At 42.5% G+C, this 26387-nt stretch overlaps 1 protein-coding gene across 1 annotated transcript in view; it reads left to right on the top strand.

Annotated features, from left to right (window-relative positions):
• CHSY1 (chondroitin sulfate synthase 1) overlaps positions 1 to 3061 on the top strand; it is a 39266-nt gene extending 36205 nt beyond the window's left edge. The window contains exon 3 of the mRNA XM_066592874.1: positions 1230 to 3061. Coding sequence (XP_066448971.1) covers positions 1230 to 2822 — 1593 coding nt within the window. The 3' untranslated portion in view covers positions 2823 to 3061. The remainder of the gene's footprint in view (positions 1 to 1229) is intronic.
• Positions 3062 to 26387: the final 23326 nt, after the last annotated feature.

Genomic DNA, 26387 nt, shown 5'->3' with positions numbered 1-26387 from the left:
ACTCTTAAACCCGGCTCACACTGCCGTAAGCGGAATCCGCTGCCAGCCTTCCACAACAGATTACAACTATGAGCCCGGTTGTGAAATTGTAATGCACGTGACCACCTGTTTTTTGGGGTTTTTTTTTAAAGATTTCCAGCAGTCTCTTAGCGATGACAGTTACCTGCCATATGGGGTGCCATGGGTATATACGCAACCACAATGGGCTCTGTCATGTAACATGGAACATGCTGCGCTCTACTTTCCGCTTGCGGATTACGTAATTCCGACACGCCAATGTGGTGAACTGCTCAAGGCAATGCAATTGATTGCCTGCAAGCTACTGCCTATCACCTGTGCAGACAGAGCCCACAGCATCCGAAATTCAAATCTGGTCATGTGAGACTGGCCTTATGAAAGCCTTAGTAATCTTGTAGCCAAATCAAGAAAGTGCCACAGCTTCCCTGCTGCTTAAAGGTGTTGTCCAGCAATTCAACTAACTGACTATGACCTATTACTCCCTATTCTAGGATGGAACGCTGGAGAGGGAAGTAAATGGGGTCTAACCCCACACAGTTGCCGGCTGAATGTTAAGTCTGCCGGGAACAATCTGTAACATTAGACTCCGCCCCATTCTACTGGTTCTTGAGATGCGTTCTCCCGTCATAGGACGGCTTCCCGTTTTAGAATTCCTCTACATCCCCTTTAAGTAACAGAACAAGGAAACAGTCTGAAATCTTGCCAGTAAGTGGAGTGTCTATATATAATACACTCTCCCGGCACTGTGGCTTTAAAGCCTTTTACTGGAATTAATAAATACTTAGTTGTCAGCATTTTTGGCCAGCACTCCTCCATGGTTATTAAGCACAAGTGACATGTACTCACATTCTTGTTTTGTTTCTCTGACTTCACCGCTGTAGCCTCCCTTCTACTTATCTCCTGATGTACTACTGCTACTAACCATGTCCATAAGGAATCTGTGGCAGGTGTATATTTGGATGTTTCCTAGAAACAAAAGCCAAGACGTGATAAAATTTAGGTTTTGTAAGAAAATTCCATCCAAGATGAAATGTGTGGGAGTTTTTTCTTCTTCTTGGTATGACACAGATTACGGTCTTTTTCGTATGACACAGATTACGGTCTTTTTGGTATGACACAGATTGTCTCAGCTGTATGACAATGTATTTGCCATGTGCATTTTTAGATCTGCAAAGCTTTGTACTTAAGACTTCTTTCTGTTTCTTCCTCAGATGCAGCAATTATTTTATGAGAATTACGAACAAAACAAAAAGGGCTATATCCGAGACCTTCATAACAGCAAGATTCATAGAGCCATCACCCTCCACCCCAACAAGAATCCGCCTTACCAGTATCGTTTACACAGTTACATGCTAAGTCGGAAGATCGCAGAGCTTCGTTATCGCACCATTCAGCTCCACCGTGAAATCGTCCTTATGAGCAAATACAGCAACACGGAAATCCACAAGGATGACGTGCAACTGGGAATGGCTCCCTCCTTTATGCGATACCAGCCGCACCAGAGGGAAGAGATCTTGGAGTGGGACTTCCTCACTGGCAAATATATATACTCCGCTGCCGATGGACAACCTCCTCGACGTGGGATGGATGCTTCACAGAAGGAAGCTCTGGAAGATATAGTGATGCAAGTTATGGAAATGATCAATGCGAATGCCAAAACCCGTGGTCGTATTATAGACTTCAAAGAGATTCAGTATGGGTACCGCAGACTCAATCCTTTGTATGGAGCGGAGTATGTGTTGGATTTGCTCCTACTGTACAAAAAGCACAAGGGTAAGAAAATGACTGTACCCGTGAGGAGACATGCCTACCTCCAACAGACATTTAGTAAAATTCAGTTCATGGAGCATGAAGAGATTGACGCTAAAGATCTGGCGAATAGAATAAACCAGGAATCGGGTTCTTTATCATTTCTTTCCAATTCCCTTAAACGGTTGGTCCCATTTCAACTCGCCTCATCCAAGGTTGAACACAAAGAACCCAAAGAAGCAAAGGTCAACATCCTTGTTCCGTTGTCCGGTCGCTATGAAATGTTCAGTAGGTTCATGGCCAACTTCGAAAAAGCTTGCCTCATTCCCAACCAAAATGTGAAGCTGCTCATCTTGCTCTTCAATTCTGATGCCAACCTTGAGAACGAAAAACAAGTTGAACTTCTTAAAGATTATAAAGTTAAATATCCAAAAGCAGATATGCAAGTCTTACCTGTGACTGGGGACTTCTCCAGAGCGTTGGCCCTAGAAGTTGGCTCTTCTCAATTTACGAACGACTCTTTGCTCTTCTTCTGCGACGTTGACTTGGTATTCACTACAGAGTTCCTTCAGCGCTGTAGGGCCAACACCATCTTAAGCCAACAAGTATATTTTCCAATTATCTTCAGCCAATATGACCCCAAGATTGTCTATGCTGGAAAGGTGCCCACTGACAACCATTATGCTTTTACACAGAAAACTGGTTTCTGGAGGAACTATGGCTTTGGCATTACCTGCGTCTACAAAAGAGACCTTATTCATGTTGGAGGATTTGATGTGTCTATTCAAGGATGGGGATTGGAAGATGTGGACCTGTTTAATAAGGTGGTACAAGCGGGTTTAAAGACTTTTAGAAGTCAGGAGGTAGGTGTAGTCCACATCCACCATCCTGTGTTTTGTGACACCAATCTGGAACCTAAACAGTACAAAATGTGTTTGGGATCCAAAGCGTCTACTTATGGTTCTACGCAGCGGCTTGCTGAACTTTGGCTTGAGAAAAACGACCCTACATTTGGTAAAACCGTTCACACAAATGACTCTGTGAGGACAGCGTAATGAGCCAGCGCAGCTGGCACGACTTGGACCTTTTCATGGCCATCTAATTTATTTTTTCAACTTTTTTTTTTTTTTAATTTTAGTTAAGGCGATCTAGTTTGTTTAAAATGTTTTATGAAGATTTGTTTGTGAAATGAGCATTTTGGATGAAATGAAATGTGATCAGTATTTGCCTTTCAGCCATTGCAATATGACAACTTGAACAAAGCTTTTTTTTTTTTTTTTTTTTTTTCTTTTTTGTGATCAAATCTGTGCATTTTCACATTCCATGATGCCCACTTTTGCTAGTTTACACCATATCCTAATGCAAACAAGTCCGTGTGAATAGATTCTGCACTGTACCCGGTGACCTTGTTTGCACCACTGCAGATCCTTTTTTGTTTTCTACATGATGCAATCAACTTAGGAGAGCAGCTACAAATCTGTAAAATATATTGATTGTGAGTATAGAAAGAAGAAAACTTCTTCTTGTTTGAAACCAGGCATTCCTGTGTTTTTTGTTTTTTTTGTTTGTAGTTTGTTTTTTTTTTGTTTTGTTTTTTTATAAGTTTTAGCATCTAAATACCTGTGGGTGCAAAATTCACAAATTTTATTTCATTTTTAAATTTTTTTAAATAGGATGTAAACCAATATTTAGAAAATATGCAATCACGTTTAATTTTTTTTTTTTTTTTGTAAAACAATTAGTTCCAGCTCTTTAATTGCGTGTTTTTTTTTTTTTTGTTTTTTTTTCCTCTTGTCTTGATGGTTAAAATAGGTTTATTGATGATGATAAAAAAAAAAGCCATAGCAGTATTTTTCTTCTCTTTTTCTTTGAGTTTACAAAAACAGTTCCCCAATTTGTTGCAGTGACACGTTACGCCGGTTCCAGAAAGGCCATGGTACTCTGCAGGATCTGTGTACAGTCTCGATAGCCTGCAAAATCCTTATGCCATTACAACCATTTAATGTGTCCTTAATTTAATACTGGACTTCACCGTCTCAGCAGCTCCGAATGGTAGTAATTTATTTTTATTTTTTTTTGTTTTTTAATTTTCATGACCAAATGCTTGCACATTCCCAACATCTCAACTTGTCAATGGACACTCTAGAAATGTTTTTTGTTTTTTTTGTTTTTTACAATGTGCCTTACCTCTCCTTTAAGCGAACACTCCTTGGTTTAGTCTTCTTCCACTGTATGGTTCTGCCCATCTCCCGCCTCCTGCTCAGACATCTCATCAGGTATCCAGAACTACGTCGGAATGTATTTTAAAATCAAGTGAAAAAAAATTCTTCAAAATGTGTGGGGGTTATTTTCTTGTGTTTTTGAGGTTTCTCAGTGCCTTAAATGTCATCCTCTTCATGAAGGGGGGGCAGTGCAATGGATACAAGGCACAAACGTCTGTACCAAATAGAAGATGGAAGCTCTCCAACCGGAGCTCTGGATCTTCAGGTCTCCTCGTACCGTCTTGTTTTGGGTGGGAGCACTATGGACGCTGTTTTAAATTATTGGGTTTTATTTTAATATACAGTTCTTTGCCACCATGTTTTTGACTTCATTAATGTTTAATAAAAATGTTAAATGGAAAAAAAAAAAGAATCTAAACTTTACATCGGATTCATGTTTTTTCTATATTATGTCGTTCAGTGTATTTTGGACTGGGTTTACACGGACACACACCACACACTACATGTATGTTGGTAAATTTCTCAGTGTACAAGCTAAACGTGTCCATAGGGCTCGATTAGTCAAATGGAGGCCAAAGGTTGTCTTGGCCCATGCCTTTAATGGTATACTACAAAAAAATGGCCTAGCACAGGAGTCTGCCACTTCTCTGTACATGATCCTCTGTACATGATCCTGTGAAGACTGAGACCGATGCATGGCATCTGTTTTGAAAGAAATGTCGCCGATGCATCTTTTAAACAGATGCTATTTCATCCTTTTATTATGGAGGCATTCTTTTAGGCCTCATGCCCACAGCTGGGTCAGCTTCCGACTGCGAAATCAGACTTGGTGCCCACAGAGACCCCATACTCGCGTCTCCGGATCTGCTGCGAGCACCTCAGCCAGCATGCAGGACATGGCGGCACTGGGCTGTGACGCGGATTCTCACGGGACTCCTGCAGTGCCCATTGCGCGGAATATCACGGCGGACCCCTTCCATTGACTGCAATGGAAGCCGTCCATGTGATTTTATGCACAGAATAGAACCTGCTGCGATTTTTCTGTTTTTTTTTTTTTGTGGAAAACCGCAGTTTATTTCCACTCATGGCCAGGGGAGAATCTTTTAACCTTTCATGTCTATGAACTATCATTGCTGCAACACTCATGGCAGGCATCTGACCGTGAATTCCATAGCGATAATCCCTCCATGGGCATTGGCCCTTAAAGAGAACTATACTTTCAGAAACCAAACATGTCTGACTTGTTAAAAGTATTGGTCAGTGGGTGTCCAGGGCTGAGATCTCAGCTGATCGCTAGAATGAGAGGGGTACAACGCTTACCTGAGCACTGTGCCCCCTCGGCTATGTTCGAAGATGGTCTTATAGGTAGAGGTGCGAAGAAAGCTTTCATATAAGGCCATCTTCAGCTGCTGGAAGCAGCAAAAAATGGGCGACCATAGCCGAGGGGGGGCACAGCACTTGGGTGTGCGCTGCAGCCCCTTGTTCTAGAGATCAGCAGGACCCCCACTTATCAATGCTTTTGACATGTCAACCGGTTTGTGAATGTGCAGGCATCCAACAGGGAGATTGCCATCCATGGGCTATAGTGGGTTCGGTTAATAGATGCCCTGAGCAGTCTCATCATTTTTAATGGATTTCATTGGTCTATGCTTGAATACGGGCACTGTTTGGCATCGGCCGTGCCTTTTTGTTTAATGTGTATGGCTGGAGTTTTTTCTGCCATATACACTAAACGGACCATTTAATACATGTGATCATGGCCTTAGAAGACAAAACCCTCCGGCACTTCCATGGATACCAGGATAAAAGTAGGATTTTATTGACATCATGGATAAAAAAACTTCTTCCAAAATTTTTTTTATGCTAAGGTTTCAAAACAGTTCTTATTCATAGCATATTTTCTCACACAATGACTGTTCTTTAAATACCATATTTTCCAGCATATACGATGACTTTTTAACCCAGGAACATCTATTTCAAAGTCAGGGGTCGTCTTATACGCCAGGAATACGTTGGCGGAAAAAAAATGCTCTCCTCCCGCAGTGCTGCTGCAGGCTGTCGCTCCCTCCTCCATGCCGACAGAGCATTGCTTTCTGGATGCAAGGCTTTATTTCCCCCACCTCCAAAAATCTAATGCTGTGATTGGTTGACCAGGCATCATTGAATGGCTGTGATTGGTTAATGCAGCACTGGCTTTCATTGGCTAACTTAGAGTGGCATCAGCTAATCAGAGCATTAGCTTTCTGGAGGCGGGGCACTCACCCCGCTTCCACAAAGCAATGCTCTGTCGGGATGGAGGAGCGAGTGACAGCGCCGTGAGAGGTGAGGATTTTCTTTCCCCTACAGCGTATTCCCGGCGTATAAGTCGACAGTTGGGGTTCGTCTTATATGCCGAATAATATGGTACACAGAAAAATCAATGGAGAAACCAGAAATCACCACCAATAACAAAATGACATTCTTTATGATACATCTGTGAACAGCAAGGCATATAAAAGCCAACAACACACAATCACATTTGTTGTGGCTACAAATAACATTGTTTAAAATCCAAATGTTTAATAGGGTTAAACACCAGATTAATATTGACATGACAAATCATCTTCGATTTAAGCCTACTGGATATCTAGTTTTCAGAGTAAATATATCCAGCGGGCTTCACCCTCTGGTGACTTACTGAGATGTTGGATCCATAAGGGGCGCTGAAACTACTCACCCCAGTCCTCCGATGTCTCGCGACAATCTAATCCGAAAAGGACCATCTGCGCATGCGCGCCAAAAGAAATGGCGACACTCGCAGAAGACTGGATCGGCGTGGGACGTTTAAAATCTCCTGGCTACTGAAGGTGATCATGTAAAGTAAAAATTTTCTTAAATTCCACTGACTTTACCCCAGTTTCTGTGTACGCACCCGTTGCAAAAAAAAAAAACGTAAATTGCCCGGGTAATTTAAAATCTCCCTGCTCCTAGTTACCAAACATAGCTGAGAGCCTGGAGATTTCAGGGTGTGCTGTGGTACGCGGTCTCTGGTCACCTGATTGCCGTTATCTAATGGGTAACGGCAATCACGTAAAATTTAAAAAAAACAAAAGTTAAAATTTCACCTACTGTCATGGATCCGATCCAGGAGCTGAGGTGAAATTACTTAAGGCCCCCGGTGATGTCCCCTGACGGGATCTTTTAGCTGCAGACCTTTCCCCAACTTCGGTGTATGTGCCCGTTGGCAAAATAGCGAACGCAAGCACAGAAGGTGGGGAGGGCCCAGGAAATTTTAAAATCTTCTGGCTACTAAAGGTAGCCAAAAGCCTGGAGCAGTGACCGAGGACTGTTGTGAGCGGTCTCCAGTCACGTGATCGCCATCATCCTACAGATAATGCTCCTTTTTGGTTTGGGCCCCATTGTGCATACGGATATAAGATTAGGTCCACATTGGGTATGTTTTTGAACATGAGACAAACGGGGATCCATTTTGGGATGAAAGTCTCCATTCATGTGTGTTTTTGTTCTTTTTGTAAATGACAATTGACAAAAAAAATAAAAATCGTATTTTTTTTTTCCCTTCTGCTTTGCCTAAATTCATTCAAAAATGGTGGGGTCAAAATACGCAGTATACCCCTAGATGAATTCGTTAAGGGGTCTAGTTTTTAAAATGGGGTCATTTGTGGGGGTTCTTTGCCCCATTGCCCACTTGTAGAGCCCTTGAGCGGCCAAGACAACAAACGCCTTCAAGCAAAATGTCTGTTCTGAAAGCCACCGGCTGCTACTTTCGGTTTGGGCCCCGTTGTGCATATGGACATAAGATTAGGGCCACAATGTGTAGGTTTCTGAACACAGGACAAACTGGTATTCATTATGGGGTGTAAATCCTCATTTTCATGTGTACTATAAAAAAAAAAAAAGGCTTTAAAATGACATTTTTGCAAAAATATTTAATTTTTTCTCTTCTAAATTACATTAACTTTTGGAAAAAAAAAACTGTGGGGGTCAAAATACTCATGACACCCCTCAGTGAATACACTAAGGGGTGTAGTTTTTAAAATGGAGTCATTTGTGGGGGTATCTATCATTCTGACACCTATGAGCCTTTGCAGTCTTGGCTTGATGTAGAAAAACAAATTGTTCCTCAAAATGTTGATAAGTAATGTTTAAATTTGTATGTCTCTTAAATGGTGAAAAAAAACAAAGTTTTTCAAATGTGCATCCAAAATAAAGTAAATATATATTTTATCAAAAATTTGTACAGTTTATTTGCAAAACCTTTACGGAGTTATTCTATGTTAAAGTGACACATGTCAAATTTCCAAAGGGGTTAAGTTCTTCCTGACCCCAATTGTGTGTAACTTGTGGGAGAGTGGAATGGTAGCTGGAGATATAGATATAGAATATGATTCATCACTTTTTTTTTTTTTAAATCGACTCCCACTATCTACAGGGCTGATTGAACATGTTCAGCTTTCTCCCCTAGTAGCAGGGATGTTTGATCTGGCAGTGAGAACACAGAAGCTAATCCCTTCAGAATCTGCTTCTTAACAGGTTATGATTATTCCAATTACACAATCTTTTTCAGATGCTTGCGGTGTTTGAAGTGTTCCGGAAGAATCTTAAATTGGAAACATTTCTTCTATGTTAAAGTGGGGTAGAAATTACTTGGTCAGGATGAAGGATGAGGTCAGGGAGACTTTTATTTTATTTTTTGACAATCTCAGTCTCTTGTGACTTACAACTACAGGGGGAAACAAAGTGTTCCTAGAACTTTTTGCCTATTGTAAACCATAAGTGATACTCTAGGTGGGAAAAAGCCTGGCAATCCATGGTTTACACTTTAATGAGGAAGTTGAAGGGGGGGGGGGGGGGTGCACAGCAAGAATGTTGGTAAAATATGATGCAGTGAGGAAAAAATGTATGTATGTCACTTCAACAAGAACACATTTTTCCATCCGGCATACTCTGGAGGTCTACTCTGTGTATTCCAGCCACTTCCCTGTAGCGTAGCCTGCTTATCAGCCACCATCTTGATGAAGAAAAAGTTTTGTGTTATAGTCTTCAAAATAAGCTACAAACCATAAGTATACAGTCAGGAAGATGAGCTGTGATCTCCTCTATCATAGCTGTGTGATTATCAGTAACTGTGACCGGAATGACTTCGCCCCCTTGCAGCCAGGTCATGCGTAACAGCATAAGGCCTCGTTCACACAAGCATTCATTTGCGCGCACAAATCTGTGCGTCCACGAACATGCCAAAACACGTGTGAACGTCAAAGTGTTCAGTAATGATGGCACTCCCTGCGGGGAGTAAAGAATCCCCTGCCACAGCTGTGGCAGAGGATTGCGCTGTTCTCCCCGCTGCTGCCGGCAAACCACTGCAGTGATTTTCGGGGAAGGGCTTTAAATATAAGCTCTTCCCTGAAAATCATCCCTAGCAAGTATAAAAAAAACACACACACACACCTCCCCGAAAATCACTGCAGGGGTTGCCGTGGGAAAAAAAATAGACCAAGAGAGTCAGATGGAGATAAATAAGTAACCAAGGTAACACTAGCTCACTTATATACTGGGCAGATGTATAATGAATGAATTGGGGGGGGGGGAAATCACCAGAGTGGCCCTTTAGAGTTTCATATGCACATAAACCCTTTAGCTTAGATCCTCCTATAATCTTTATGGTTAAACGCCCAAGTTTTTATATACATAATACAATGTCCTATTTTTTGCAAAAATGAGGCTTGTGAGAAAATTGTGCAGCTCTTGTACACCAGTTCTTTTGGCCAACAGTCTATTATAAAGTTATACTCCTTTCAAAAATATTTCTCCTTTTTAGAAAGTTGCATATCTTTTCATGGATTAGATGGACACTGAGCTTATAATAAACATAAAACTATACAGGTGCATATTAGATAACTTTGTAATTTGTCTTGGAAGGGAAAAATGTTTCTCCTCTTGTCAGGCTCTCACTTCCCTCCTGAGGCCTAGTTTACAACTGTGTTAAAGGGGTTGTCTCACGGCAGCAAGTGGGGTTATACACTTCTGTATGTCCATATTAATGCACTTTGTAATATACATTGTGCATTAAATATGAGCCATACAGAAGTTATTCACTTACCTGCTCCGTGCTAGCGTCCCCGTCGCCATGGATCCGTCTAATTCTGATCTCTTCTTGCTTTTTTTAGACGCGCTTGCGCTGTGCGGTCTTCTCCCCTTCTGCTCGGTCCAGGCATGAGCGGCGTTCTGACTCCGCCCCCTCTGCGCATCATCGCGTAGCTCCGCCCCGTCACGTGTGCCGATTCCAGCCAATCAGGAGGCTGGAATCGGCAATGGAAAGCACAGAGCCCATGGTGCACCATGGGAGAAAACCACAGTGCATCCCTGGGAAAGGACCGGTGGCCATCTTGGGAGAAGACTTTTTAACGTCCTTATTTCGTCGGATCGGTAGGTAGCAAGCGGCTTAAAAACCGCTTTACTTTGCTATTTTATGCCAGGGGGGTGACGGGGAATGGGGTAAGGTAAAATTTTGAGGTTTGCCGCGAGACAACCCCTTTAACATTAGAGATGAGCGAGTATACTCGCTAAGGCACATTACTCGAGCGAGTAGTGCCTTAGCCGAGTATCTCCCCGCTCGTCTCTAAAGATTCGGGGGGCGGGGAGGAACAGAGGGGAGATCCTCTCCCCCCCCCCCCCCCCCCCCCCCCCCCCCCCCCCGCAACTCACCGGTCACCCCCGCCGGCCCCCGAATCTTTAGAGACGAGCGGGGAGATACTCAGCTAAGGCACTACTCGCTCGAGTAATGTGCCTTAGCAAGTATACTCGCTCATCTCTAGGTAAGACCCATTTAGACACAACGATTATCACTCAAAATTTGCTCAAAAGCCGTTGTTTGAGCGATAATCGTTGTAAGTGCACTGACATTGTGCAGTTTTCGTCAACAAGTCACTGATCGTTGTGTTTCAGCGTGCTGAAAGACAACGATGAGCCTTATCAGGAATTTACAGTGGGATACAGCTGGTACTATTGTTTCAGCTGTATCCCACTTCCTGAGCACAGCCGGGGTATGAATACCAGCTGAACGATCCATGAACAGCTGGGATATGAAGAACACAGCAGTCCAGCTGTGTTCTGCATACCCCGCTTGGAGCGCTCAGCTGTATAATAGCCGGGCGCTCTGAGCAGAGAACAGCTGGATGCAGAAGGCAAGCGGCCCCGCTTGTCTTCTGCATCCCCCGCTTGGAGCGCAAAGTGATCGCTAAACGTTTGAGTGATCACCTTGCACTTGAAGGCACACGATTATCGCTCAAAAGACATCTTTTGAGCGATAAATGTTGTGTCTAAATGGGCCTTTAGAGATTTAATTCAAGGGTGGAAAAAAAGACATTGCAGTGTTTTTTCTTTTGTGTTTTTTTTTCTCCAGAAGAAGACTGTAACATAAAGAATCTAGCGCTGCTGCTCCTTTCCTTGTTAATGTCATTTACATTGCTGTTTTTTCATGTCCAGTGCTCTGCTCAATTATAAACCCAAACAGTTCATGCACTCTGGAAAAACTGCTAAAATCTGTCTTTGTAGAATAACAGCTCACTGAGGGATCAGATTACATGCTATTTGTATAAGTCTATTTCGGGGGGAGGATCCAAGTGTGAGAGAAGCTAAGAGCCAGACCTCCTGCTGCAGGTAATGGTAAGTGTTTTACTGTCTCACATTTTAAAATACTTCTCTATAATATCCTTCATACTGTTGCGCCTCCTCCGTGTATGAGAAAGTGTGATGCGGGCACAAGATCTTCTCTCGTTATCTGTAGTGTATGGAAAACGGCTTATTGGTTTGTCTCCATCCAGCAGCTCTGGAATGACTGAGACTTGGAGATGGAGCTTGCAGAGGGGAAAACTGGTAATGCAAGATCTACGTCATGCACTGCTAAGTAATAGTGTTATTCCTTATGTATACAGAGGATTGCTTAGTCTGAAAAGTTACCTGAAAGTGTAGACATGCTTTAAAGGGAATCTGTCGCCTACATTCAGCCTTATAAGCTAAGCTTATGAGCTAAAAGTAGAGGGCCTGCTGCATCTGGGGGTGTAAGTGTTATACTTGCCATCCCTGGTGTCAGCGCTGCTGAGTGCATTGAGTGGCACTGTTAGGTAGTCCGGTCTTGGCAGCGCTGCTCAATGCAGTGACATCTGGGGAACAATGGGGAAGGTAATTATAACACATTCCCCCGGACTCGGTGGGTCACCTACTTTTAGTCTATAAGTTTAATTTATAAGGCTAAAAGTAGTCGATAGTCTCTCAAATATTTTTCCTTCTATCTTCACATGATTTCAGAGGTAAAGTAAAACCCCAATGCACTTCATACAGAAAGAGGGTTCATACACATTAGAAAGCAGTAAATACTTGCCTGCTTACCATAGGCTTTAACCCCCTAGTGACCAAGATTTTTTTATTTTTCCGTTTTTATTTTTTCCTCTCCCCTTTAAAAAAATCATAACTCCATTATTTATCCATCGACATCGCTGTATGAGGGCTTGTTTTTTACAGGGCAAGTTGTATTTTTCAATGGTGCTATTTAATGTACAGTATAATATACTGAAAAACTTTTAAAAATTCTAAGTGGAGAGAAATGAAAAAAAAAAATGAAATCCCGCCATCTTTCGGTGCGTCTTGATTTGATAACTTTATTTTGTGGGTCAGTACGATTACTATGATACCAAGCTTATGCAGTTTTTTTTTTTGCTGTACTACTTTTATTTTTTTTCAAAGACATTTAATTTTTTAAAATTATTTTCTGCTGCCATCATCTGCGTGCAATAACTTTTTTTATTTTTCCATCGACATAGTTGTGCAAGGGTTCATTTTTTGCAGGACATCCTGCAGCTTGCGTTGGTACCATTTTGGAATACATATGACACTTTGAGTGCTTTTCATTGCATTTTTCTTGAGGACGAGGTGACCAAAAAAGTGCACTTCTGGCGTTCTTAATTTTTTTTTCTGACTGCTTTCATCGTGCGGGGTAAATAATGTGTTACTTTGATAGAGCAGACTTTTACGGATGCAGCGATACCAAATATGTATTTTAGTTTTATTATTTAAATTCTATTATTATAAATAAGGCAAATGGGTTTTGTTTTAAACTTTCATTACTTTTTTTTTAATACTTAGTAAAACTTTATTGATCTTACTATTACTTTTTTTTAGTCAATGGGGGGAAAACAACCTGCGATGCTTTGATCGCTCCTGCAGTATGATGTAATGCATTATATCATACTGCTCTCGGACAGGCGGTCTATCAAGCTACTCCACAGGCATGGCTTGATGGGCATTCTGCAATGACAGCCCTGGGGCCTTACAGAAGGCTACCGGCTGCCATGACACATGCACAGCTCCCTGCAATCTCATCGCGGGGGGGCCATATATGACCCTCGAACATCGTTCAGGGGATTTAAATGCAGCCGTCAGAATTGAGAGGGAGATTTAAAGGGTTAATAGCCCCGATCACCCACATGGCTGATCAGAGCTGTTACCGCTGGGTGTCGGCTGTAAGAAACAGCCAGTGTCCATGTTGTATGATGATTGATGAGAGATCGCCGCACGATCTCTCTTCATACTTAGAGTGCCGATATACGCCGTTTAAAGACATATTGGCGGTCACTAAGGGGTTTAAGAGCTTCTCTCATGACAAGTTTGAACTGCCTTGCAGACATATCAGCTGTTGCTCTTACCAAAATGTATGGCAGTGGGTGGACATACATGCATACTCCACTCCTTTCAATGGAACAGCTGGAGATAGCCAACCTGTTGTCAGACAACACCTTTCACTCTGATTTCAATGGTTCTTTGGAAGGAAGTGTCTTATGTTGATAGACCTGTGTTAGAGGAAGCCTGTCAGTTTCGAGTGTAAGTGTGTAGATGATGACAGCTGTGCCTGTTTTACTAGATTGACCTGATGTTCGCTACGTGAACATAACGTATTTGGATAAATGGTTGTTGGGAACTTCTAAATCTGCTTGGTAAGCTAATTATTCAGAGTGTCACCTTGTATTTGGAGCAGGTATCTCTCGCTGCTTTTCTCTTTGTCTCTCTTGATACCTCTCTCTCTCACTGCTTCTCTTTCTCTTGCCGCTTCCCTCTCTCTTTCCACTTCTCTCTCTCTCTCACCACTTCTCTGTCACTTTCTTGCTGTTCTTCTCCCTCTGTTGCTGCTTCTATCTCTCCGCTTTTTCTCTCTCGCCGCTTCTCTATCTCTTTTACCACTTCTCTCCCTCTCTTGCCGCTTCTGTCACTTTCTTGCTGCTTCTCTCTTTTTCTCTTGCCGCTTCTCTCCCTCTCTCTCCCACTTTTTTCTTAATCAGATGCTCTGCTTGCAACACTTGCAGTGTAGTATGCAAATCCAGCAAATCTGTCAGGTGGGTGGATCATTTCCATCCAGACTCACTTCACCTTTTTAAGTCTTATCAACCCTCACGTCTTAGACCCTCTGCACCTCTACTCCAGTAGGTTGTCCAGCACATGCAGGGATTCTCGTGCTAGTTGTCCACGTCATGAATTAAGTCATGAGCATGCGCCATATTGTAGTGCACTAAGGAACCCAGTGTATGCATGATGTGCACTGCCAACAGTCACTACAAATGCGTTGGATCCCGTTGGGTGGCACAGGTGCAGAGAGTCTTGAAATGCATGGCATCTCGGTGGGGTGTGTTTGAAACTGAAGAAGGTAGAGAGAGCCCGGTCTACTTTAGTTGATGCTCCCACCCGCGAATGACTTTACTGTTGTTCGCATACAATGCATTCATCAGTAACTGTCAATGTGGAATTGTGGGAGATGTAGTTTTTACACTTCCCCCTGTAGCCAGTTTTAATAACCATGCTGAAATCTGAAGCTGTCTGGAAAGCAGCGGTGTTGCAGGTCAGCAAAAAATAAAATAAGCTACTGGAGCTCAGTTTGATAATTTAGATGGGCATTTGGAATAATGTCAATAAGTAGAAACGTTAAGGGAATTACCCAATCTCTGGAATACCCCTTTTAGTTTTCAAAGTTTTTGCAAATCCGGAAAAAGGGAGTCTGAGTAAGAATTGGTCAGTTTGCCTTTCAATACCAGTTTTCCCATAAAATAGCTTGGCCAGACAGATTGTAATGTCCTATAAAGTGATTGCTGCCAAGGAAGTGAGAGCATGCTGTTACAGAGCGCCATTAATGTCCTGCTGTTGGATCCATGCTGATCTCCAGGATTCAAGCAGCTGGAAAACTTTTTTTTTTTCTCTTCTGTGTCCGGCACATGATTCTGTTCTCATACAGGACGTTGGAAATTAATTCTAACTGACGGGAATGCCATGAAAAAAGCACATTTGACTGTAAATTTGGCTCTTGCTGTGAACAATGATCATTTGTGCGTTGGCACAATTGGCCCAACCTTTGTCTGCTTTCAGTTTTTTTTTTTTTTCAAACCATCACTTTTTCTTGCTACTGCCCCCAGACAAAACACAGTATACAAAAATATGCTTCTATAATTGCTAGCTGTGCTACAGGAGTTTGTGGTAATGAGGACTCTTGACATTCTGTAAACCAAGACACCTGTCTGTATATCTTCTGGTAAAAACTGGATGGTACATGAGGTAAAAAAAAATGGACCCATAGACTGAATATGGAGGGCACATGGAGCTACACATGGATGAAAAGTCGGGTTTTTGTGGATATAACAATGCTTTTTTTTAATGCAAGTGTACACCAAGCCTTTAAAAGATGCTGGTAGCCCGGAGCCAAACTACAGTCATTTTAATATAAGAGCATGTATAGTTCTGTGTAAAAGAAAAGGGGTACACAAAAAAAAAAAAAGGATTTTAGTGTGTACATAAACAGAAACCAAAAGCAAAGTGTTGGGATAGGCTTCAGGGCAGCTATTACATACACAATTTGATAAAATCAATGAAATGATGACTTACTTCAAGGAGGGGTTTTTGGATTTTTTTTTTTTTTTTTAAACCTGCCCTCCCATTCCAAGTGCGCTTCTTTACATTGATCAAGTGGATATGATAGTCCAAGGCGTTGTAAAGTGTTTCTTATATAGTATAGGTATATAAACTATTGGCCCAAAGGACAGTTGGTCTGCAGCACTGAAAGCAAATTTAGTTTGAAATTGGATGCAAACTATTCTTACAGCTGTCTCAACGTTTGTAGATTACTTTCAAACTCTGAGACTATATAACCAGTGTTGGAACAGACTGCATTACAACACCCTCTAGGACTGGATTTGGACAGTTTTGCTCTACAGGACAGAGTCCATTGCTATCATAATGGCAAAAAAAAAAATGCAATTAATCAAATAAGACAGACAAGTATAACCCTTAGACATGTACATCTGCCCTAGAGAGAAATTGCCAAGAAAGCCAAGGTAACAGGCAGTACAGTTTCCTATACTATCATAAGGCACTTGGAAACTGGAAGAAACTCTGATAGAAAGAGTTCTAGCAGACCATAGGCCTCTACAAAATCAGATTAAGTTTTTCAGTTTGCATGATCAGCACCTCCCAGCACAAAATCTTCAAGCATAGCTTAGTGCAGCAAAAAATACGCAAGTCTTCATTTCAGCTGTAGAGATGAGCGAGCATACTCGGAAAAGCACTACTCGCTCGAGTAATTTGCTTTATCCGAGTATTGCTGTGCTCGTCCCTGAAGATTCGGGTGCCGCTGCGGCTGACAGGTGAGTCGCAGCGGGGAGCAGGGGAGAGCGGGCGGGAGAGAGGGAGAGAAAGATCTCCCCTCCGTTCCTCCCCGCTCTCCCCTGCAGCTCCCCGCTCCGTGACGGCACCCGAATCTTCAGGGACGAGCACAGCGATACTCAGATAAAGCAAATTACTCAAGCGAGTAGTGCTTTTCCGAGTACGCTCGCTCATCTCTATTCAGCTGTAAAGCAAATATTTCTATCTGCAGGTTTGACAGGGAGAGTATCCGTAAGAAAGCCACTGCTAGGATTGCAAAATCAAAAAAGACTTCCCTGGGCCAGGCAGCACCTCCGGTGGACTACTGAAGAGTGGAAGAAGGTCTTATCGACTGATCAATCTAAATTTGACATATCTGGTACATCACGCAGGGATTTTGTATGCCTCAAGCAGGTGACAGGATGGTTCCTGAGTGTGTGACACCAACTATCAAACATGAAGGAGGAAGCTTGATGATATGTGGCTTCTACTAGTTCCAGAGTTGGCAACTAGCATGGGGTGATTGGCACACTGGACAAAAAGGGCTACCCACAGCATTTTTATATGCCATGCAATACCCTTTGGTGTATGCCTAGTTGGTCAGGGGATCATATTATATCAAGACAATAATCCAAAATATGCTTCTAGGTTATGTTACAACTACTTCTGAAGACAAGAAGAAGCCGATAGGCTTCAAAGAATGGAATGGCCTGCACAGTCTACAGACAAACACCCCACTGAGCTTGTTAGACATGAACTGGATAGAATGGTGAAAGCAAAGCAACCTAAAATTGCAGCACATTTGCGGGAATTTCTGCAACAATGTTGGGAAGAAGTTTCTGAACAATATCTGAATGCAATTGTAGAAAGAATTCCTCGATTGTGTAAAACTGTTATATCAGCTAGAGGTAGCGACTTTGTTTCACCAAAATAAATCTAAATTTTTGATTCTTCAAAGTTAATGTCTTGTTTTTATTCATATTACCTTGTTTATTTGGTTTATGCTTTCATTCCAAAGTACATGTGGGACATTAAACTGTAAGTGTGGACCTCCTAGAACATGCAGGTGGACAATTATACCTGTGTTACTATGTAACACGAGTTGGTTGCGGGAGAACAACTTTTTATGGAAGTCTAGCTCCTATTACCAATATGTTTGCGCCTAACTGTAAAATATCCTTAGCCCAATATGCTAATGATCAATCTCTTAAGGTCCATTGAGGCGGGACGAATGTCGGGCAAACGACACATACTCACTCTCGTGCTGCTGCACAGGAACTAGTATCGATGGCTCACAGTGGGGTGGCTGCAGGAGATTTCTCTCCTCGCTCTCCCCCACCCCTCTCCATTGACTCAACATAGCAGCCGTTCAATACTGAACAGCTGCTATTTACACTGAACGATCAGCGTTTAACTCATCGTCCATCGTTTATGCTGCATAAATGTTGAACAAATGCAGTAGTGACCTAGCCTGGAAATGCCATCTTATCATTAACAAACTGATCCTATGAAAACTAACTACTTTTTAACATTCTGGGTTAATGTGCGGAACTATTTTTTGCAAAGGAGTTTAAGGAGTTTCCTGACAAAAACAACGTAAGTATCTGTTTGTCTAACTGTTGGAAACCCTGTCGATCACAAGAATGGGTTTCAAGTAGAGATGAGCGAACGTGCTCGGCCCCGCCCCTTTTTCGCCCGAATACTGCGATTTTCGAGTACTTCACTACTCGGGTGAAAAGTACTCGGGTGCGCCGGGGGGCGGGGAGAGGCGTGGCGGCGTGGGGGGTAGCAGCGGGGAACAGGGGGGAGCCCTCTCTCTCTCCCTCTCCCCCCCACTCCCCGCTGCAACCCCCCGCGCCACCACGGCGACCCCCGAATTTTTTCGCCCGAGTACGGAAGTACTCGAAAATCGCGGTATTCGGGCGAAAAAGGGGCGGGGCCGAGCACGTTCGCTCATCTCTAGTTTTAAGTCTTACCATCTGAATGATTGAAGCTCAAGTCATCTCTATGGAACTACTGCAAATAGCCCAATACAACTGTTCTGCAATCCCATAGAGATGAATGGAGTAGCATTACGCATGTGTGACTGCTGCTCCACTGATACAAGGAGAATTGGAACACCTGTTCTTGTGGTTGGTAAGATCTTACTGGTTGGATCCCCATCGATCAGATACTTAACATGTATAGCATGGATAGGTGAAAAGTTTTGATGGGACAACACCTTTAAATCAAGAATAAATGGCATTGGCTAAATTACACTTATCACTTGGCTTCTTTTAGGCAGTGGTGCTTTTAACCATCTTTTCTTCCCTGGCTCATGGGTACTGACATCTGTCCAGGTTTTCCTTTATTTCACAGGTTTTTCCACAGCCTTCATGCTCATATACAAATGGGGGTAAATCGTCATGTAATGAAACAATATGGTTTCCAAGGTTGAATTTCGTAGCGTAAGAGTACATTCACCCGTGGCGTAAAAATACTCCACAAAATCCACAACAGTAATGCAAGAAGCATGAATGGAATTACTGTTGTCGTTTTGGGGAGAAATTTGTGTTACAGACTTCAGTACAGAATTTCACATATTGAAGTCTATGATGAAATTTTGCATCCAAAATCCAAGACATGCTGTCATGTCAATATGTGGTGTTCAGCACACGGGATGTCCGATTCGAGTTGCGTTCGTGACTTTTAAGTCACCTGTGTGAAAGTAACCTAATCCCCCCTAAATCCTGCAGCGTTAGTCAGTAGCCATCTGAAAATATTTCACTTCTGCACACAATCTGTGTCCTACGGGTTATCCTACAACATGGCAGCAGTTCGGAGCTCTTTGCACATAATGGTATATTATCTTATCTTTGTAGCTAGTCCTGCAATGATAGAAGCCTGAACCCTCTGCTGCGGGTCGGGGCCCCGGAAATGGGAGGCTCTGTGTGCTGTGATACCAGCTTAATGTTGTACCAGAGGTTGTAACAGTGACAGATATACCACACTGTCATATCTGACCTTGGATCTTCAGTATTCGGGTTTATAACCAATTTGCCCATGACCAAGATTTCCACATTTTACCCAGCCCTTCACCCTGCGTTCACCAACAGCCGCTAAGGGAAGCCGGAATTGGCCTGCTAATTCTGACAGTTTTCATAACAAATTGAAGCCATGCACTGGGTTTTAACTGGATTGCATCCTGATTTTAGGAAGAACCAGATGTTGCTGACATATGCTCATTTGTACACAGTGTAACGCATATACGTTACACTGCCGCCTATCTTTCATAAAAGGAATTTTTTGGAATAAATTTTGGAAAGCGTATCTAAAATGACCACACACACTCATATAGGCTTAAAAGATAGAGCGAGGAACCCATTCCACAAAACTACATGGTCACTATGAGACTGGTTCCATGCAGCATTTTAGTTTTTTTGCAACATTATTTCCTGCTATTATTTTTGGGGGGTCAAAACCAGGATCGAATCTTGAAGTATGACTTTGTATAGTCAAGGTAGTTGTCCAGTTTGGATAATACTTGTTCCCACTGCTTTTTTTTTGACAAGGCTGTGGGCCCAGGGCTCCGTCACAAAATACTAGAAATGGTATTAAGATGAAGCCCTTGAAAGGAAATATTCACTTGCAGTAGTGGCATGGACACTATGGTAGTCAATAGAGATGAGCGAGCGTACTCGCTAAGGCAAACTACTCGAGCGAGTAGTGCCTTATGCAAGTACCTGCCCGCTCGTCTCTAAAGATTCGGGTGCCGGCGGGGGAGAGTGGTGAGTTGCAGGAGTGAGCAGGGAGGAGCGGGGGGGAGAGAGTGAGAGAGAGATCCCCTCCCCGTTCCTCCCCGCTCTCCCCCGCCGCTCCCCGCCGGCACCTGAATCTTTAGGGACGAGCGGGCAGGTACTCGCATAAGGCACTACTCGCTCGAGTAGTTTGCCTTAGCGAGTATGCTCGCTCATTTCTAGTAGTCAACTACACTATTCTGTACTTCAAATATAGCAGAAACTAACAAAATCCTTGGCAAGCAGACAGCAAAGTGGTTTGATTAATATGGGTGTTTCAGTTCGGGGTTCAATAGTATTTTTAGTATCTGACGGAACCTCAAAATGTAATCGTGCACTTGGGAATTCTTCCTTGAAAGGGTCTCTGGATGAAAAATTGCAATAAATTGTATTAAAAAATTGTCATTCATGCCATGTGCAAAATTTGTTGTACATTTTAGGCACTTTTTGTGTGGCTAAGAGCAGTTCTAAAGTGCACCCATTTATTAATGATACCAAGTCTATCACAGCAGGTGCCACTAGGACACGTTTGGCTCATCTTCTGCCAGTCTTTTTGATGTTTAACCTGTATAAATTATCCAAAATAAACCTGGTGCATTAGAAGTACCGGCACATTTCCCAAGAGCTCAAACAACATGGAACACACAGAGCTGTGAGATTAAATATCTAAGTATATTTGAAGGGAGATTTCTGAAGACAATACTTCTGATATGATAACTGCCCATAAGAAATACCAGTTGTTCACTTCCCAGTTCCAGACGTCTCGGCACCAGGTCTTATATATGAACAGACTGAAGTATAAAACTTGGTCTTATCCAGGGAAAAAATGTTTTTTTCAAACAAGTGGTGGGAAAACTTAAAGACACACTCACCTCGCCAGTCCAAAGCTTGCCTTCACTTCCCTCTGCAGCGAACCAGTGGTGACCTCACCAACACAGTGGACATGTGACAGCTACAGCCAATCATCAGCTCACTTTGGGTATACTTTAAAGGGGATGTCCAGTTGTAAACTTTTTATGGCCTATCCTCAGGATAAACCACCAATAGTAGATTGGCAAAGGTCTACTGTTTGGGTCCCCCATCAATCAAATGTTCACAGGGCTGGCGCATTCATGTACTGAGCTGATTTCTGCAGGATGAACACTGCTCTGTTCTCACTGCTGTGGCCAGGCTTGGTATTGCAAGACTGAAGTGAATGGGAACTTTGCCTGTAATACCAAGCCTGGTTACTGTAATAAGAATGGAAATCAGCTCAGTGCAGAAGCACACAGGCCAGGTGAGCTAGTAATCGTCAGGGTTCCTGGGTGGCAGAACCTCACCCATCTACTATTGGTGACCAATCCTGAGGATAGGCCATAATTAGTTTACAACTGGACAACCCCTTTAAAGCAATGGTGGAACAAACATGCACATCACATGGGTAAACTTTCATACAAGAAACATGAATGCATTAAACATCATAAGTTTTAATAAAACTAATTGTATAACTTGTCATACTGTCTTTTACTTTATAACAATTGACTCAAATTTTCATATAGACTTAGAGGGAGTAATTTTGTAGGTGAGATATGCCACCTCTCCGTATATCCCTCTCAAGTATGAATATGTCTGAGAGGTATGATAACCGGAAAGGGATTCCCTTAATGTCCTACTCTTCCGTTGCATCCATGCCAAATGAAAAGAAAAGAAGAAGTAGCTGTGAAGATGTGGACCGTGACTCATGAACAGGGATAGTCTATTGGGTGCTTAAATAGATGTATAGATGGAGTATCCACTCTTACTGTACAATTCCGCTTGCTAGCCAGCTAGAGAAAGATGGTGAGTCTCGAAAAGCTATCCATACCGCCCAGGTGGAATAGAAATCTGTACATTCCTCTTCAAGATCAAAGCATCTTAGTTCCTCCATACGTTTTATGGCATCAATGGCTTCTCTGGATCGCATTACTTTGTTTCCAGTATCTGCGGATGATTTGTCGCATTGCCATGATAAAATGTCTTAAACTTTATTTTATTTTTAGATATTGGTCCCGGGAACATGGACAAAAATACCATCTCTGGGGTGAGATCAATTGAGGGTCTACATACTGCCCTATATAACCTAGAGATGTCCTGCCGTGAGGGAGCTAGTGTGGGTCACCTTTTAGGTACATGGCAGCGTGCTGAATTAAAAAAGTGGCTTTATTAATAGGCAGTAAGCCTGTATGGTGCACTACATGTATCACTTGGCCTGGCTCCCCTTGTATGTTTTATCTGTGTGCAATTTTAAGTACTAAGCAGCCGCTTCTACCCTTTTGCAAGATAGGCCTGAGAGTGGTTATTTACCTGTACTTGGCTGCCTGTATGTTCACATTTATCAGTGTCTTTTGTAACAGGCAGTTTTGCTTTGAGTGCTGTGGGAACCCAGGGTGCCAGCGTGGTTCACTTCTGGGCAGCAGGGCAATGTAGCATTAATTAGGGGCTCCTTCATTTAGCATTTGGGCTGTGTGCATGGAGGTGGGGGGTTTTGCCTGCCCATCCATGTCCTACCAGCATTTTGCTAAGTAACATGGCCATTTTTCTGTTATATTTTTTTTAATGCAGGAATGATCAATAAATTGCATGGACTTTTTTTGGACATAAAAAAGCCCCCCAAAACACTATAAGGGAATTCATTAAACAGTTTATGCAAGAATTCTGCTGTTAAACACTTGCGATTTCTCTGCATTTTCCACTGCTTTCTGCACTTGTAGGAAAGGTGGGTGGGGCTTGAAAGGAGGGGGTGGGGCCTTGTCCGATTCACCATAATATATGCCAGAAGTTAGTATACATTCTAGCATAAATCTACAGCTGGCTTACCTACTCTAGATTCGTCCAGGTGGTGCAAAATTGGTCCTAGATGTGACACATGTAATAAAAGGAAGCATCAAGGGGTTGGCCAGCATTGGGAAAAACAATCAGCTTTAATTCATTTTTTCGGGATGCTGTGCCACGTCTGTCCATGGGCCGTACTCAAGTGAATGAGGCCAAGTTTCAACAACTGGGGCAGCTTCTAGAGAAAAGAGAAGATCATTAATATGGCATATTAATAAACTACAATGCTGTATTTGCTGCCTGGGCTCTTTGATAAGATCCATAAGGCTGAGAAAGAAAAGAAAACTATGAACTGAGACTCTTGTTAATCAAGAAATAGTAGAATAACCCAAGAATCTTTACTGATTTTGGCGTCTTGTAGTTCAGACCAGCAGCAGTCAACATATGGAAGCAATCCGCGTCAGAACTGCCATCATCATACCTCTTCAGCCCGTCTATTCACTTACCGACCCCTGAGAGTAGCATTTACCGTAATGTAATAAAGTGCTATTCAATAAATAAACCAACCATACCCATCTGTACATAACAATACTGACAGCCAAACACAAAACAGGCATCAACCTGTAATAGCCAAAAACTTACTAATATACTGTGTATGTCAGCCAACATTAATAACAATAACATTATTCTACAACTTTACATAATTCATCCTATACAATGCAACAAAAGATTTAGAGGCTAGTGATAATTTGGGAGATAATTCATCGACCTGCCAAATTCAATTTTCTGCACAGATTTTGGCTTTTTGCAAGTTTTCCAATCCCATAAAAATATTTCAAATAAATAGAATAAAACAAAAACTTTGTACTCATATTTCAACCTCCTCATTCACTGGTCGACTGCCAGGGTTTGTTTTCAGGAAATCCTAAAGACATGACCTTTTGGGGGTACTTGAGGACTGGAGTTGAGAAACACTGCTCGAACTCATTAAACTCTGTTTATGTAAATGGTCACTGCACTTTGAGACAAGCTGTGTTAATATGATACTCTAGTGCTAACTAGCAAAAGAGCACATTTTACCGAAAATGATGTTTTTCTTTTTAAAAATACCTCTAAAATCCTGGCCACTAGGGGTCTCCCTTTCTTTTAAATTGCTGTCCACTCCTGCTGTCATGTGCAATCCGTCTCTAGCAACAGAAATAACAAGATGGAATTCCGGAAGTTAAAAGGGTCTTCCGAGTTGTACAATTTCCGTAAATCCAGGCCGCATGCAATAAAACAACAAATAAGCATATTCTCACCTCTCCCTGATCCCCGCTGTGTCCTGCTGCTCCGGGTCTTCCCTTTGATGAACCATTTACAGGCTTTCCCAGCCTGATTACTGGATGTTACAGCCAATAACAGAACTTAGCGCTTGATCGCTGATCTCTATTGTTGGCTGCAGAGCCTATGATGTCCCCTTAACTAGGAGCCACTGCAGCCTGTACACAAACATACAAAGAAGTGACACGGACGCAGAAGTGCCATGGGACACAGCGGGAGAGGTGAGTATATACTTGTTGTTTTACTGCATGGAGGTCTGAATTTTACAGAAACTGTACAACTTGGAAAACCCTTTTAAGACGGGCCATGACTCATAATAACATAGGATGCTAGGCTAAAAAAAAGACAAATGTCCATCAGTGAAGCCTGACAAGTGCCTTATGTGGTGGAAGAATAATGTTCTCCTCCTTCGCCCCTTTACCTCTTTTAATGCACCCCAAAACTTTATTTGCCTTTGCAGCAGCTGACTGGCATTGGTTGCTCCAATTGAGTCTACAGTCAACTAGCACCCCAGGTCTTTTTCCATCTCACTTTTCCCCAGCAGTACCCCATTATGCCGCCTGCACACAGGTGGATTTGCATTGCGGAATCCAGAGCAGGCATTTGCCTACGGATTTTGCAGTAAATGCCGCCCAGAGCATGTAATGACAAAACACGATTTCCTGCCTACGAGCAGAAATCAATTGTGATTCTCCGCTCATGGAGGAGACATCGCAGCATACTGCGATTCTGTGCTGCTTCTGTGCGGACGGCTTCAATTAAAGTCAATGGAAGCTGTCTGAACCGCGACCCTTTCGCAATCATCATTGCAGAAAAGGTTGTGGGATCCGCATCATCACTAGGTGACGGTGCAGCATTATCTGTACTGCACATATGCGTCGGCTCGCTGGATGGCACATACGCAGCACCATTATGAAGACGGTGGACAGGTACACGGGGGTCGCCAACCAGGCACAGGGTCGGATTTCGCTGTGGTATCCCGCATGTGGAATCGACCCGGCCGTAGTGTATATTGGTGACATCCCTTTCTCCTGCCCATGTGCATAACCTTACATTTATCAACATTGAACTTCATTTGCCATTTTTCTGCCCAAGCCTCCAGCTTATCTAGGTCCTTTTGTAGCCGTACATTGTCCTCTGTTGTATTAATTACCTTGTATAATTTTGTGTCATCTGCAAATATTGATATTTTGCTGTGCAGCCCCTCTATCAGGTCATTGATAAATATATTGAACAGAATGGGGCCTAATACTGAACCCTGTAACACCCCACTAGCAACGATAGCCCAATCAGAGTACGAACCGTTTATTACCACCCTCTGATTTCTATCTCTGAGCCAGTTCTTTACCCAGATATGCACATTTTTGCCCAATCCGATCTGTCTCGTTTTATATATTAACCTATTAAGCGGCACGGTGTCAAATGCTTTAGAGAAATCCAGATATACGAGATCAATAGACTCTCCCAGGTCCAGCCTAGAACTTACTTCATCGTAGAAGCTGATCAGATTGGTCTGACATGATCGACATGCTGGTGTGGAGTTATACTGTTGTTTTCCTTGAAGCAGGTGATATTTAGCAGGGGGTTCATTTTATCTCCCTGCATCTTGTGTGACATTTCTTTATTCCTCATGAATATACTTGAGAAAAAAAACTGTATAATAGATTTGCCTTCCCCATCCTCATCTGTGTTTTCTCCTGCATTATTTGTTAAAGGGCCAGTGCTCGCAGTGCAAAGCTTTTAACAATTTATATAATTGAAAAATAGTTTAGGGTTATTTTTGCTCTCTTTGGCAATCAGTCTCTCTGCCTCCTCCTTGGCAGTTTGATCTTTT

Source organism: Eleutherodactylus coqui, chromosome 2 (assembly GCF_035609145.1).
Source record: "Eleutherodactylus coqui strain aEleCoq1 chromosome 2, aEleCoq1.hap1, whole genome shotgun sequence".
Classification (NCBI taxonomy): Eukaryota; Metazoa; Chordata; class Amphibia; order Anura; family Eleutherodactylidae; genus Eleutherodactylus; species Eleutherodactylus coqui.
Note: the sequence above shows the minus strand (reverse complement) of the source record. Positions and strands in the feature narration are given on the sequence as shown.